General features: G+C 40.6%; 1 protein-coding gene across 14 annotated transcripts in view; it reads left to right on the forward strand.

Moving 5' to 3' along the window:
• ppef2a (protein phosphatase with EF-hand domain 2a) overlaps window positions 1-6,830 on the forward strand; it is a 14,468-nt gene extending 7,638 nt beyond the window's left edge. For all 14 annotated transcript variants that reach the window (XM_079688508.1, XM_079688509.1, XM_079688506.1 and 11 more), the window contains 7 exons: window positions 9-311; window positions 1,881-2,066; window positions 2,146-2,288; window positions 2,459-2,565; window positions 3,710-3,876; window positions 4,008-4,095; window positions 4,907-6,830. In XM_079688508.1, the coding sequence (XP_079544634.1) occupies window positions 9-311; window positions 1,881-2,066; window positions 2,146-2,288; window positions 2,459-2,565; window positions 3,710-3,876; window positions 4,008-4,095; window positions 4,907-5,160 (1,248 nt within the window). In that variant the 3' untranslated portion in view covers window positions 5,161-6,830. The remainder of the gene's footprint in view (window positions 1-8; window positions 312-1,880; window positions 2,067-2,145; window positions 2,289-2,458; window positions 2,566-3,709; window positions 3,877-4,007; window positions 4,096-4,906) is intronic.
• The last annotated feature ends 5,737 nt before the right edge of the window (window positions 6,831-12,567 follow it).

A 12,567-nucleotide genomic window follows, 5' to 3' on the forward strand; every position in this document is an offset into this window, starting at 1 on the left:
TGTTCCAGTACAACTCGGCTCTGAGGCCTCCGAAGAAGAGACACCAGAGCGTAGCGGGGATGTCCATCGACTCGGACGAGGAGGCGGGGTCCACCAACAAGGTGTTGCAGCGCAGACCCTCCCTCACGTTTCCCAGAACTCTGACCAAAGACTGCTTCCAGAACCGCTCGCTGCAGGACTTCTCAGACCGGCTCAGAGCGAACACGGTGGAGGACGTGGAGATCCACAAGAGGCTCCCGGGCCCCTTAGGACCAGAAAATGACACTTCTCAGTCCTGCGAGTCTATCAGCAGCGAAGACGAGTGGAAACAGGTGAAGAACGACTAGTGAGGGCTTTGCTCAGATACTTACAAAATACATAATTCTGATTTGTTTTAAACGTATTAAATCCCCCATTGTTAAGTACATGCAGCAGGTGAAAGCCAGCCCCAGACTCGCTTTGTTTTGTAGACACTGTTAGATTTGTGCTTATGATCTCCTACAGCTTGATGTCAAGAAATGTCCCAAACACAGCAAAAGAGTCTATACATGTTTTAGGTAAATCCTACCTATTCTTCATTTTCCCTTCAATATAAATCTATTTAAATAAATGTATGTACTTCAGGTTTAATTTAAACATTTACTTAGGCCTATTTTGCTCACACGTATTGCGAATCTGATAGCATGGAATTACACATTGAGTTTTTTTTTTTTTTTTTTAAACCTGTGACACCTGAGGGTATTCATATGAAAACAGGTGTGAATGTCAGAGGATCTGGTTATTAACCTCCATTCGGGACGGGTTGTACTCTACACTCTTACATCATGCCAGAGTTGGGTCCAGCCAGTGGCTTCTTCCTCAAATCAGCAGCTGGGTATATCAGCTTGGTCTGAGTCCAAACACAAAACAACATCGCAAAATGTATCCAGTTCAACAAATAAAGATTGGCCACTGAGATCGCCGAACATCATCATCATTTCTAAGCTAGGTCGACCTTCCAATCCTCAACCATCCTTGGTCTTTTGTTCTGTTCCCAGGAGAACCTTAAGTCATAACCCAGTTTGAGTAGAAGGTCAACACTCATGAATGGTTTTACGTGAGTATTGGGCTTGTGTGTTCTTCTCAGGTCTAAAGTTTCCCGAATTAGATTTTTAATTAGTGACGTCATGAGAAAAAAAAGTTATTTTGATTGCGAGGGCTTAGTCAGTCCTGAGTCACAGCCTGACAGACGCTCTATCAGTGATCAACACTCGCCTGCTGAGGATTGTTGCCTGTGTGGAGCTTTAACGTGCTGTAATCCAGCGCATCATTAATCCCTCTGCAGTGTGTTCACCACCGTCACAACCTTAAGCACAATCAGGAGAAGTCAGTGGTCTCATTTGACTCTGATACTTTGGTACATCGTTGTAAACAACTCAGAGTAACTCATTCAGTCAATTGTCTGACCTGTAAAGCGCCTTCCGCTGTAAACACGAGTAACAGCAGCTGGAAATAACTGGTATTTAATTGTTGAAATTCAGAATAAGATATTTTAGAATTGCTATTCCAGTGAACAGTCAATCAAATCAACACAGAGCCCGTTAGTAGCTGTTGTGGAGAACTTGATCATATGATCTTGCTCAGCAGATGGAGTTTGCAGATGTTATATTTCCCTTTTTCTAAGGATGCTCTATCCATGTTGGCTTGAAAACATGTGTTTTTCCTTATCATGACCTTGTGTTGTCAACTGCTATTTCTGAGGGTTCCTTTTCCCTTTTTATGTCCCTTTTTTTAGAAAGGTCTGAAATTCTCCAATTCAATTATTTTTGCTTTTCAGGTGTACCAGTATTTCATTTTGCCCACAAAAAATCTGAAGATTTTAATCTAAATCTCTCTCGTCTGTCCATCCTGTGTGCCTCCAGATCCTGGACTTGCTGTGGAGCGACCCCATGGCTCAGGACGGCTGCGTGCCTAACGAGGTGCGGGGCGGGGGCTGCTACTGGGGCCCCGACGTCACTGAAGACTTCCTGAACAGACACAACCTGCAGCTCATCATCCGCTCGCACGAGTGCAAACAGGAAGGTTACGAGTTCTGCCACAACCGTAAGGTGAGCTCAGACTCTGACAGCCCGAAGACCCTCTAATGTTTTCAGAATTAACTAAAGAATTTTCTTTCATTTCACCTAGGTCCTCACACTGTTCTCCGCTTCAAACTACTACGATGTGGGAAGTAACAGGGGGGCCTACGTGAAGTTAGGTCCAGACCTTGTGCCTTATTTAGTTCAGTACCAGGCCAGCAGCATGATCAGAGAGCTCAGCGTGAGACAAAGGTACAACAACACTTCCAGAAAGTCTTCATCTAGACAGTGGGAGTCATCGGTTTATTATTTATGCATTTTATCAATTTTTGGCTATAAACATTTCAGAACATTTCCTGTAACACTAACAACAAGCCTTTGATTCTTTTTCTGTGTTCTATTTGTTGTTGTCTTGTTTGCAGTGCGGGGCGGAGCGAGCGCTCAGCCAACAAAGTCCTGCGGGAGCAGCTGTTTGCACATAAATCTGACCTGATCTGTGCCTTCAAAAAGTTGGACAGTGAAAACAAAGGTGTGTGTGTGTGTGTGTGTGTGTGTGTGTGTGTGTGTGTGTGTGTGTGTGTGTGTGTGTGTGTGTGTGTGTGTGTGTGTGTGTGTGTGTGTGTGTGTGTGTGTGTGTGTGTGTGTGTGTGTGTGTGTGTGTGTGTGTGTGTGTGTGTGTGTGTGTGTGTGTGTGTGTGTGTGTGTGTGTGTGTGTGTGTGTGTGTGTGTGTGTGTGTGTGTGTGTGTGTGTGTGTGTGTGTGTGTGTGTGTGTGTGTGTGTGTGTGTGTGTGTGTGTGTGTGTGTGTGTGTGTGTGTGTGTGTGTGTGTGTGTGTGTTTGTGTGTGTGTGTGTTTTTTTCAGCAGTCTGATCAGGTGTTATTTAATTGTGTTGAAGATCTATTGTGTACTCTAAGTTCTCTGAGGACAATGTGTGGCTAGGGAGAAATATGAGCTCCCAACTGTTATCCCTATTCAGATCAAAACTGTGGGCTGACCCAAAGTCCATTCATGAACGTTTGACAGTTTCATAGAAACTTGTTGTCTGGGGATTTACTCGCTATTCTTCATTCTCAACTACATTATAAGCATATCATGTGTTTTTTATGTAGTTTAGCTCATCAGTTTGAGTTATTTCACTTCAAATGTACTTGAACGTTTTGTTTACAGGGGAATATTTAGTGTAATTTTCAAAGAATATGATTTTTAATGGCTTTACATTTTATTCTGGTCCTTAGAAATAATACTTAGCTTCTGAACGACAGGGGACGTTCAGGTGGCAATAAAAAGTCACACACTCACTACATGACACGTAGAAGTGTGTAAGCTTGGAACTGAATTCTGTTGGATTATTCAATTGAAATATATTGTGAAAATGTTTGGCTTGGATCATTATAATGGAAGGTTATGATGGTCAACCCCATGTTTTAAAATGAGTTGTTGAGGCAACAGTTTGTTATACAGATTTGGTGATAAAAAAAAGTTGTTCTCCATTTAAAAATGGTCAACATCCATTTAAAGTACCACAAGAAGACCTTAAAGAATACCATCAGAATGCATGCTGTGATTTGGTATAATAAACGTACGATAGGACTACAATCAAACATCCATTGACTTAACTGGAAAACTGTTGTTGGATAAATCAGGTGACGGATGACATTTCCTCCTCCCTCAGGTCGTGTCAGTCTGGCCGACTGGGCGTCTGCGGTGGAGAGTGTGATGCGCCTCGGCCTGCCCTGGAGGATAATGCGTTCTCAGCTGGTCACCGGTCGTTCTGCCGACAGCTCCATCGACTACTACGAGTGGTTCAACGAGCTCGCCATTAAAGGAGCCAACGCGGACGTGAGTTACCGAGCTGGAGACAGAACGCCACAGAAAAAATGCCGTCTGATTTGATATCTGCTTGCATATGTTGATTCAGACCCACTCTAACTTAAACACACTTAAATACTGTTTAAATAACTTTCTTGCAGCATATTGACCAGAGTCTGCTTGAGACTTTGTATCGCCACCGCTCCACCTTGGAGACCATCTTCAGAATCGTAGACACGGACAACTCGGGTAAAACTATTTATTCATCACTGGAAAAGAAGTTGCACTATTTGTGCCCAAATACTATATTTGACATTATACAAAAAAAGCCATGTAAGACAATATTTTGGCTGAGCATCTTACTGTACAATACTTCAAACTTTTAGCAATAGTTAAATGCAGGGCTGCCCCTGACCAATTTGTGGCCCCACGCAACGTTGTGTGAAGAGGGTCTGTTAGCACCGGAGCCTCGCAGCGGGCAAACTGTGGCGTGTATAGTAGCACCGCATTTGCGCATAAGATGAGTTACGCCACATTTGCGCAAATGACGAGGCCCCCTCCGAAAGATAAGGCCCCACGCAGTCTGCCTGATCTGCGTGTAGAGAGGGGTGGGCCTGGTTAAATGAGGAAAGGCTTTCATATAAAATATTATTTTAGTCTACATGTGTGCATATCTTTGATATTCAGCTAGTTCTGAGTACATAGATCTTTTTAGATTTTCATGGTCTTTGGGCACATGGGACTAATGATTAATTCCTGAAAATAGGATGATGTATATAGAAAAAACTATTGTCCCATATGGCCAACGATTAAATAAAAAGTTGGTTAACCCATTATGCAAAGACTTTTCTGATGCACAGACCATCCAATGAGAGACCGTGTTCTTCAGTGGAGGTGTGAAGTGTGTGAAGGCTTTGTAAAGTGTTTATCCACCTGTAGCTATGTTTAGACAAGGATTAGCCCACTGATCTACTGGCCTCCCCCTCCTCTCACCGCGCACACTTTTCCCCCTCTCAGCCGGTTTCTATCACAGCATCTTTAACTTCCTCCCTCCACCCAGGCTTCATCACCATGGAGGACTTCCGGCAGACCTGGAAGCTGCTGAGCGTCTACCTGAAGATGGAGATCACGGAGGAAGCCATCTCGGACCTGGCCGTCACCATCGACAGCAACCAGGACGGCAGCATCGACATCGAGGAGTTCATGGAGGCCTTCCGCCTCACGGACAAGAAGAGCCGACTGGAGCGAGGACTCAGCATGTTCATGGGGACGGCAACCGACCTCACCAAGCTGGAGGGAGACCCCAACATCTGAGCAGAGGGAAACACTGAAAACTGACCTCAGCTCAGATTCCTCACCGGGTAGCAGGGGGAGGGGAGACCGGGGAGATAAAGCCAAGCTGCTTCTATGACGCACATTGAGACGTAGGATGCTGCAGAGCAACAGCCGTGTTGATCACATGGGATTAAGGCGAGGCTAGAGTTCAGGGTATTTGACAGCAAATGTCCACTTGACATTTCAGTGCAGTTTTCAGATGAAGCCAACTGTTTATTTTATTGAGATATAATCACACAAAAAGTGTTGCATAAACCATAAACACAGAAACAAAAGAACATCATATTTAGGCTGAATTGTTCAAAAAATTATAATATTAGATTCTGCATTTATTAGCCATATCTGTCATTATTTTTATCAAAAGACTTTTAAGAGTGAAAAGAATACTGCAACTGACTCGCCAATTTTTATTTAATTTTCTTAAATCAAATCCCATATATAATCAGTAGTAAATGTTTTTCTAGATTTTCTAGATGTGAGTTGATTTCATGATTTTTTTTGTCTGACCAGAAAACCTAAAACTCCTAAAAGTATTACATTTAATACATTGTTAGGCCGACTAAAATAAATCAAATGTGACACCCCTAAACAACAGAATGTTTGGATATAACCTAAAAAATTACTCAAATGATTAATCAATTTTCAAAATAGATGTACATTATTTTAAAAATCTTTTAAAAAAATTATTGCAGCGCCTGTTCATAAAAGGCCAATAAAATGCATTTCTCTGATGCCCCTTCAAGTGACTCAGTTTAAAATGATATCAAATAAAAAAACAGCAAATCCACACAATTATCATAACATAAAACTGTGAATGTACCCCTTTTCCTTGAAAGAATTATGATTATATTTCTGTCGAATCACTGATTGATGACAAAACTGTTTATGTCAGAGTGCAGATGTTGATTTCAAACGGTTTTGCATCTCCATATATTTGCGGAAACTACACTCCTCTTAAAGGCTCTAAGAAACAAAACAACATTATACGATACAACAATTGATCATTGTGCAGCTTTACATCAGTTGCACTAATTAATTGCAGCTAAAGTGTTGCAGGTGCCTTAGCGAAGAAGTGTTTTAACTTCTAGAGGCGAAGTTAAGTGTACACTGATGCTGTTTTGTATCAGTGCCAACTGCCAACAAGTACCGGGGTCCCTCCTGGTCTCAGGCGGGATTCAAACCCTCACCCTGTCCAGAACGGTGAACTCATGCTTTTGTTTGTTTGACTTTTAGGATGTATGTGTCATACAGTTGCAGTGTTGTAAATTAAGATGTTCCTGTCTCCATGCTAAGCTATGCTAACCGGCAGCTGGCTGTGGCAGCATATTCAATCTAGAATCAGTCTTCTATCGTCGAGAACGCAAATAATAAGCAAAACGTTGTACTATTCCTGTAAGATACTGTATGATGTTTTAGGTTTGGTATATCTTCTCTGTGTCCATTATTAGATCAAGTTCCAACATTGTTTCAAATATTATTATAACTAAACCAAATCAGGAAATCGCTCAGTGTGCATGTACAACATTTTGATGTATGGAGAATGTAAACGTTATTATATGCGGGTTTGTTTTTGCATGCTGACCCCTGTAAACGTTTCAGCATTAATCTATGAGTCTGTTATTGAATTAAATGGTGTTTGTTCATTTGAATTTTAAGAACCATAACTGATCCAAACATTGTATATTAACCACATGTCACTGAAGGCCTTTGATACCATGATATTTTACCAAACAATATTTTAATATATATAATGTTTTTTATTCCCCAAATAATGTATTTCTAAACCTCAAACAACAGAAAGGTGCACTGCACTTACTTTAGGGCTTCAATTAACTAATATTTTTCATAAATGATAGATAAATCTGCTAATGTTGTGTTTGTTAGAGTTTCTTCCCCAAAACATGCTTAAACTGCAAAAACAGATAGAATATCTACGATCGTATTACACATTAAAAGATTAAATTCAACCATATAAATAATCTATTAGTTTAGATAGATAGTTGAGGTGCTGTTAAATATCTTTCACATTAAAATCAGGCCACATTCTCAACTCAATTCATCAATGACCATTCTGTTATAAGGATAGTAAGATTGGTTTTCAGAAACACCAGCAGGGGGCACAACAGACCAATTAGTACAACTTGTAGTCGTACAATTGCCTGGACTGATAATATAGTTAACACAAACTGTTATTTTAAAGACACAATTATCCACAAAAAGTTATTAAATATTATTTAAAAATAGTTGTTAAATTACAGCTGGGATCCTGAAGGCATCACCACATCATGAATGTGAGCTGCAGCAACAGTTAATGGACACCCAGGGGTTAACAGCATGATCTCCCTGTAAACCCCTGAGGTCGGGACAGTAGTTTTCCTCTCAAATTATAATCTTTCAAGTGGGTGGATATTTAAACATGTCAGGAGCTGCCTGCAGTAGGTTGGATTAAAAAGGAATTGAAACGCACCCATTGTTTACCTGGAGAGGAGTTTGTCGAAAGAGTGGACTGTATTTTGAGATTCTCAAAATGACTTCAGAAAAACGTTAAAGGAGATGAAAAACAGCTTCACAGACACACAAAAATATATACACAAAACAGCTACAAAACTACGAAGACACAGGGTTCCATTATTGTATTATTTCCCAGTATTGTATTAGGCTACTTTTAGCACATAAGCGTATAAGCGTAAATATAAATTGGAAAGAAATAGGTTAACTTTGGATGTAGTTTTATTCACTTTCCTGCCATTTAGCTACAAGAGTAAACTGATACTGCTTGAGAGTGTCACTCTGGACAAAACAGCAAATCCATAACACAAATAAACAGATGTATGCGAAAGTACTACGTCCAGGGTTCAAAGTCTTACTTAATTTAACTTTACTTTACTTTAAGTAACTTAAAGTAAAAGTAAGAATCAGTGGTAAACTAAATGAAAAATGATTATATGTGTTGTTGTTAAATGTTATTCCAAAAGAAACTAACTAACCAACTCAAACAGTTTTCAGCTTAATGATCTCTCCAAGAATTCCCTGTCAAATGAAGTAAAGTCATATTTTTTATAACAGGAATTGATTCCCCCTTGATGCTTTTCACTCGGCACCCCCACTCCCACACAGAGACCCACACGGTGGTGACAAGCACGACAAAAGAAGAAGGTCGTTAGACCTATTTTTCTAGTGTATTGGAGGAGGGGGACACACCTATTGTTGTCTGTCTGCAGGTGGTCTTACGGTTGTAAAGCTGCTGAAGCTTTGCCTTAATGGGGACGTTTGAAAGAAAGATTCTCTGAAGCGTCTCTGAGCACTTGCTGTGATAAATAAGGCCTCTGCCGAGGGCCCAATTACACTTTAAAACAACATTAAAGTCCTCCGCTGGTCTTTAAGGGAGCCATTAGTCTATTAGATGCTATTAGATATTATGCATTTGTGGAGCTCATTGTGTCTGTGTGACTTTTTGTCATCATGTGTACAATTGTATTCTCCGTTTTTACGCTGATATAAAAATAATTTCTTTAATAGTCTCCTCAGTGAGCTCCAATTTTATCTCCAATGAAGGTTTGTGAACTGACAGAACACAAGAAAAGTGGGCAAAAATATTCATTATATCATGTTCAAAATGTGTGAAACTTGGTAGATGCATAGGCCAAATATTAATACTTTAAATTGGCTATGCCTTAATGGGAGATAAATCAGACTTGGATTTAAAAAAAGAACATGCATGTGATGTAAAGTTAAAAAGGTGATAAACAAAGAAAAACATGATCGTTGACTCTAGAATTTACAAGAAGGGACTAGAATTCAATTAGCAATCGGGAGCAGAGACACAATGTCAGCAGACAAGGACGTCGAGTCGTCAACCCTATTGAAGGTCAATGAAGTCCAAAATGAATACTTTAATCTCGACGGAAAGCCTGAAAGAGACAGTGCGTACATGCTGACGCCTGCAGGCCCTGAAAGGATAATCTGAAGGGCAAAAACACGTGAGGCCTCATAAGAGGTCAGACCAGGGAAATTTAACTTCGCCCGAGGCCACAAGTTAGGATACAGCTGCAGCTATGTGCACCCTTTATGTGATTCTGTATCTACACCTTAAGATAAATAACACAACCTCCTATGCTCCCTAAAAACCTGCATGAACTTGTTGCAGCTCAGCCGGAAGTAAAAGCACTGGAGGGCTCCTGGATGAGTCACAAACTTTGTTGCAGCATAAAGCATCATTACGCCCCTTGTAGCACTTTGGGATTACTTTGAGCAATGAAAGGTGCTTTAGAAATAAAATGTATTATTATTATTATTATTATTATTATTATTATTATTATTATTATTATTATTATTATTATTATTATTATTATAAAGCATGGGTTTTACCTGAATGTATTATGCATACAGGTGAGTCTAAAGAAGATAATAGCCTATGTGTGTGAGGTAGTTGCAGGAAAATTAATTTAACTTTATCAAAGCCTTTGGCCCATTAGTAAGGCCTATTGCAAAATGCTTGGTCATTATTAAAAAGCGAGTTCCCTTTTTCAAAAACAGTCAAGACTGCATTTAATCAGTTAATGTTTAGAACAAAGTGAGAAAGATCGTAGCGTTAAGACTGTAAACTGTAAAAAAGTATAAGGATACTGGACAAGCATTTTCAAACACCTTGCTGAGGCCTTGGACGTGGTATTGACACCATGTGCAGAATCTGCCATTTTTGGAATACTATCTGGCCACCGAATGATGAGGAGGAGCATTACAATAGTCAAGCCTTGAGGGAACAAAGGCATGGACCAGTTGTTCAGCATCTGACAGGAGTTTTGCAATGTTCCTGAGGTGGTAGTAGGAGGTTTTGCACAGATGTTTGATGTGGGTGTCAAAGGTCAGATGTCGGTCAAATCCTACACCCAGGTTTGTAACTGCTGTGGAGAGGGGTATGTTTTGGCTAGAAAAGGTGATGTGGGTTATGGGGGATGACTGGACCTGGTTTGGTGTGCCAACTAAACTAAAATAGCTTCTGTTTTGGAGCTATTGAGCTGCAGGAAGTTTTGTTGCATCCAAGCCTTTATCTCCTCAATGTAGGTGTTAAAGGATGTTGATGGGAACGGTGATGATGATGGTGACAGTGAGGAAGCATGTGGGATAGGGTCTGTCTTTATATATAGCTGCGTGTCATCAGCGTAGCAATGGAATGATATTCCATGCTGGCTGATGACACGGCCAAGGGGCAGAGTGTACAAGGTGAACAGAGTGGGCCCGAGGACCGACCCTTGAGGGACACCGCGGGTGACAGGGTGTGTCTGGGACCTCGCACCTCCCAAGGAGACGTACTCTCAGCTCAGGGCGGAGTCAGAGAGTCCGATGGTGTGTTGGAGGCGCTGAAGGAGGATGTTATGGCCGACAGTGTCGAATGCTGCAGTCAGATCAAGGAGGATGAGGAGAGATGGGGAACCAGGTTCAGCCGCCATCAGCAGGTCATTTGTGACCCTGACCAGAGCTGTTTCAGTGCTGTGGGCGAAACGGAAATCGGACTGGAATTTCTCAAAGAGGCCGTTTAGTTGGAGATGGTCCTGAAGCTGGGCGGCAACTACAATGATGTCTACCAGCATGTCGTGCACTCACTGGCTGTGGCACAACAATTAGTTTGTACAGAATAGGAAATACAACAGCATTCACCAAACTCAAGACCCATCTCAGCGAGCTCAAAGATCTGGCCCATTGTGGACTCTCTGCCAGCTTGGAAGAGTTTTTGCCAGTCGCAAAATAATTTGTGCTTCTGCTATACTGTATGGAAAAAAGGAAATTGGACTGATGTGCACAAACTTGGATGAACTGAGGTTCATAATTGCATGAACAACAGATGCCGCCTCGGAAAATCTGCCGCCAACAGAGGATGCATTTCAACAACATGTACAAAGAGCAATGTTTCAGACAGCGATATGGTGTCACAGCCCGAACCCTTGTTATGGAGTCCTATTGGCGAGGGGTGGATTGTCAGAGATGGGGCCATTCAACCAGTGCTATTTACAAAACCCCCAGCACCTACAGAATTGAGAGACATTACTCACTTGTATTGCAAAGATGCAAAGGGTGGAGAGAGTGGAAAGTGCCAGTGCCTCTCTGTTGGCCTTCCCTGTACAGAGTTCTGCACCTGCTGTGCAGAATGTCAAAATGTGTCCGCTAATGTTTCTGAGGAACCTGACATTTAACATTATATTCTAGTATCTATATACTTGACCTCTCACAGAATTATTTGATGATTTGTATACTGTACTTTGAATTAAGGTTCCAGTTTCAATAAAACCTTTACTATGTACACCTATGTTTTAGAGGCTTGCAATTTAGAACTATAACACTTGATTGTATTGAGTTACTCATATTCTGACTATTTGGTGATGTAGTGCAGCCACCTGGTATTTCCCTCTCCAAATATAATGACCATCAGAGTGAGCATTCTTAACTTATAGGCTATTGTGCCACTTCTCCCCCATTCGGAATTTGACTGTATCAGAGAAGAGGTAGGCCTATGTCTAAAGAAATCTAATTTGCAATAGAACTGTACCAGATATTTCCATACAACTACTGGTTAGTGTTCAATAGCACCCTAGACAATTCAGTAACTGTATATTTTTTAGGGATTTCTGTTTTTCTGATAAATGAGAGAAAAGTGATTGAGCCCTATGTTCCTATCACCAAAAAGTACAATTTCCGTCTAAACTAAAGCTAAGTTTACAGGACTATAATTCAGTATTGTCTTAGTTAAATAATTGTCTGACTATTTGGTGATGTAGGACAGCCACCTGGTTCATACCTTAGTACATCTGAAGATGAAAATAGTTGTCATTCTCAAGTTATGGGCTTTTTTGTAACCTTTCCCATATTCGGCCTGGTCTAATTTGGCTCTTTTTCAGGGATTGGGGTAGTTCTAAAGAACAACCCAAAAAACATTTTTTCCCCCAAAATAAAATTTGACAACAATCAATTTCATTAATGAGAGACCCTAAAGATAAGAAAAATCATTGTTGTCATTTGTTCTACCTCGGGTAGGGGTATCTCGAAAACGAAAGCCTTTTTTGAGGACTTGTTGCTGGACTATAAGGACAGTAGCCTTTGCATCTATTTTAGCACATAGAAGAATACTCCTAGAATGGAAATCTTCGATACCACCTAGCATCTCTATGGCTTAAAGATCTAATGATTTGTCTGAACTTGGAGAAGATTAAATATAACCTGAGGGGCTCTTCAAAACTATTTGAATCTGTCTGGGGCTCTATGATATTGACTATGAATGTATGTGTTTTTGTTTGTTTCTGTATTTATATACATGTATGTACGTACGTAAAATGATTCCTTATCTATTAATTTTCTTGTAATATTATCTTTTACATTACTTTATTTGTACCT

The sequence above is a fragment of the Notothenia rossii genome (assembly GCF_949606895.1).
Source record: "Notothenia rossii genome assembly, chromosome: 6".
Taxonomy (NCBI): domain Eukaryota; kingdom Metazoa; phylum Chordata; class Actinopteri; order Perciformes; family Nototheniidae; genus Notothenia; species Notothenia rossii.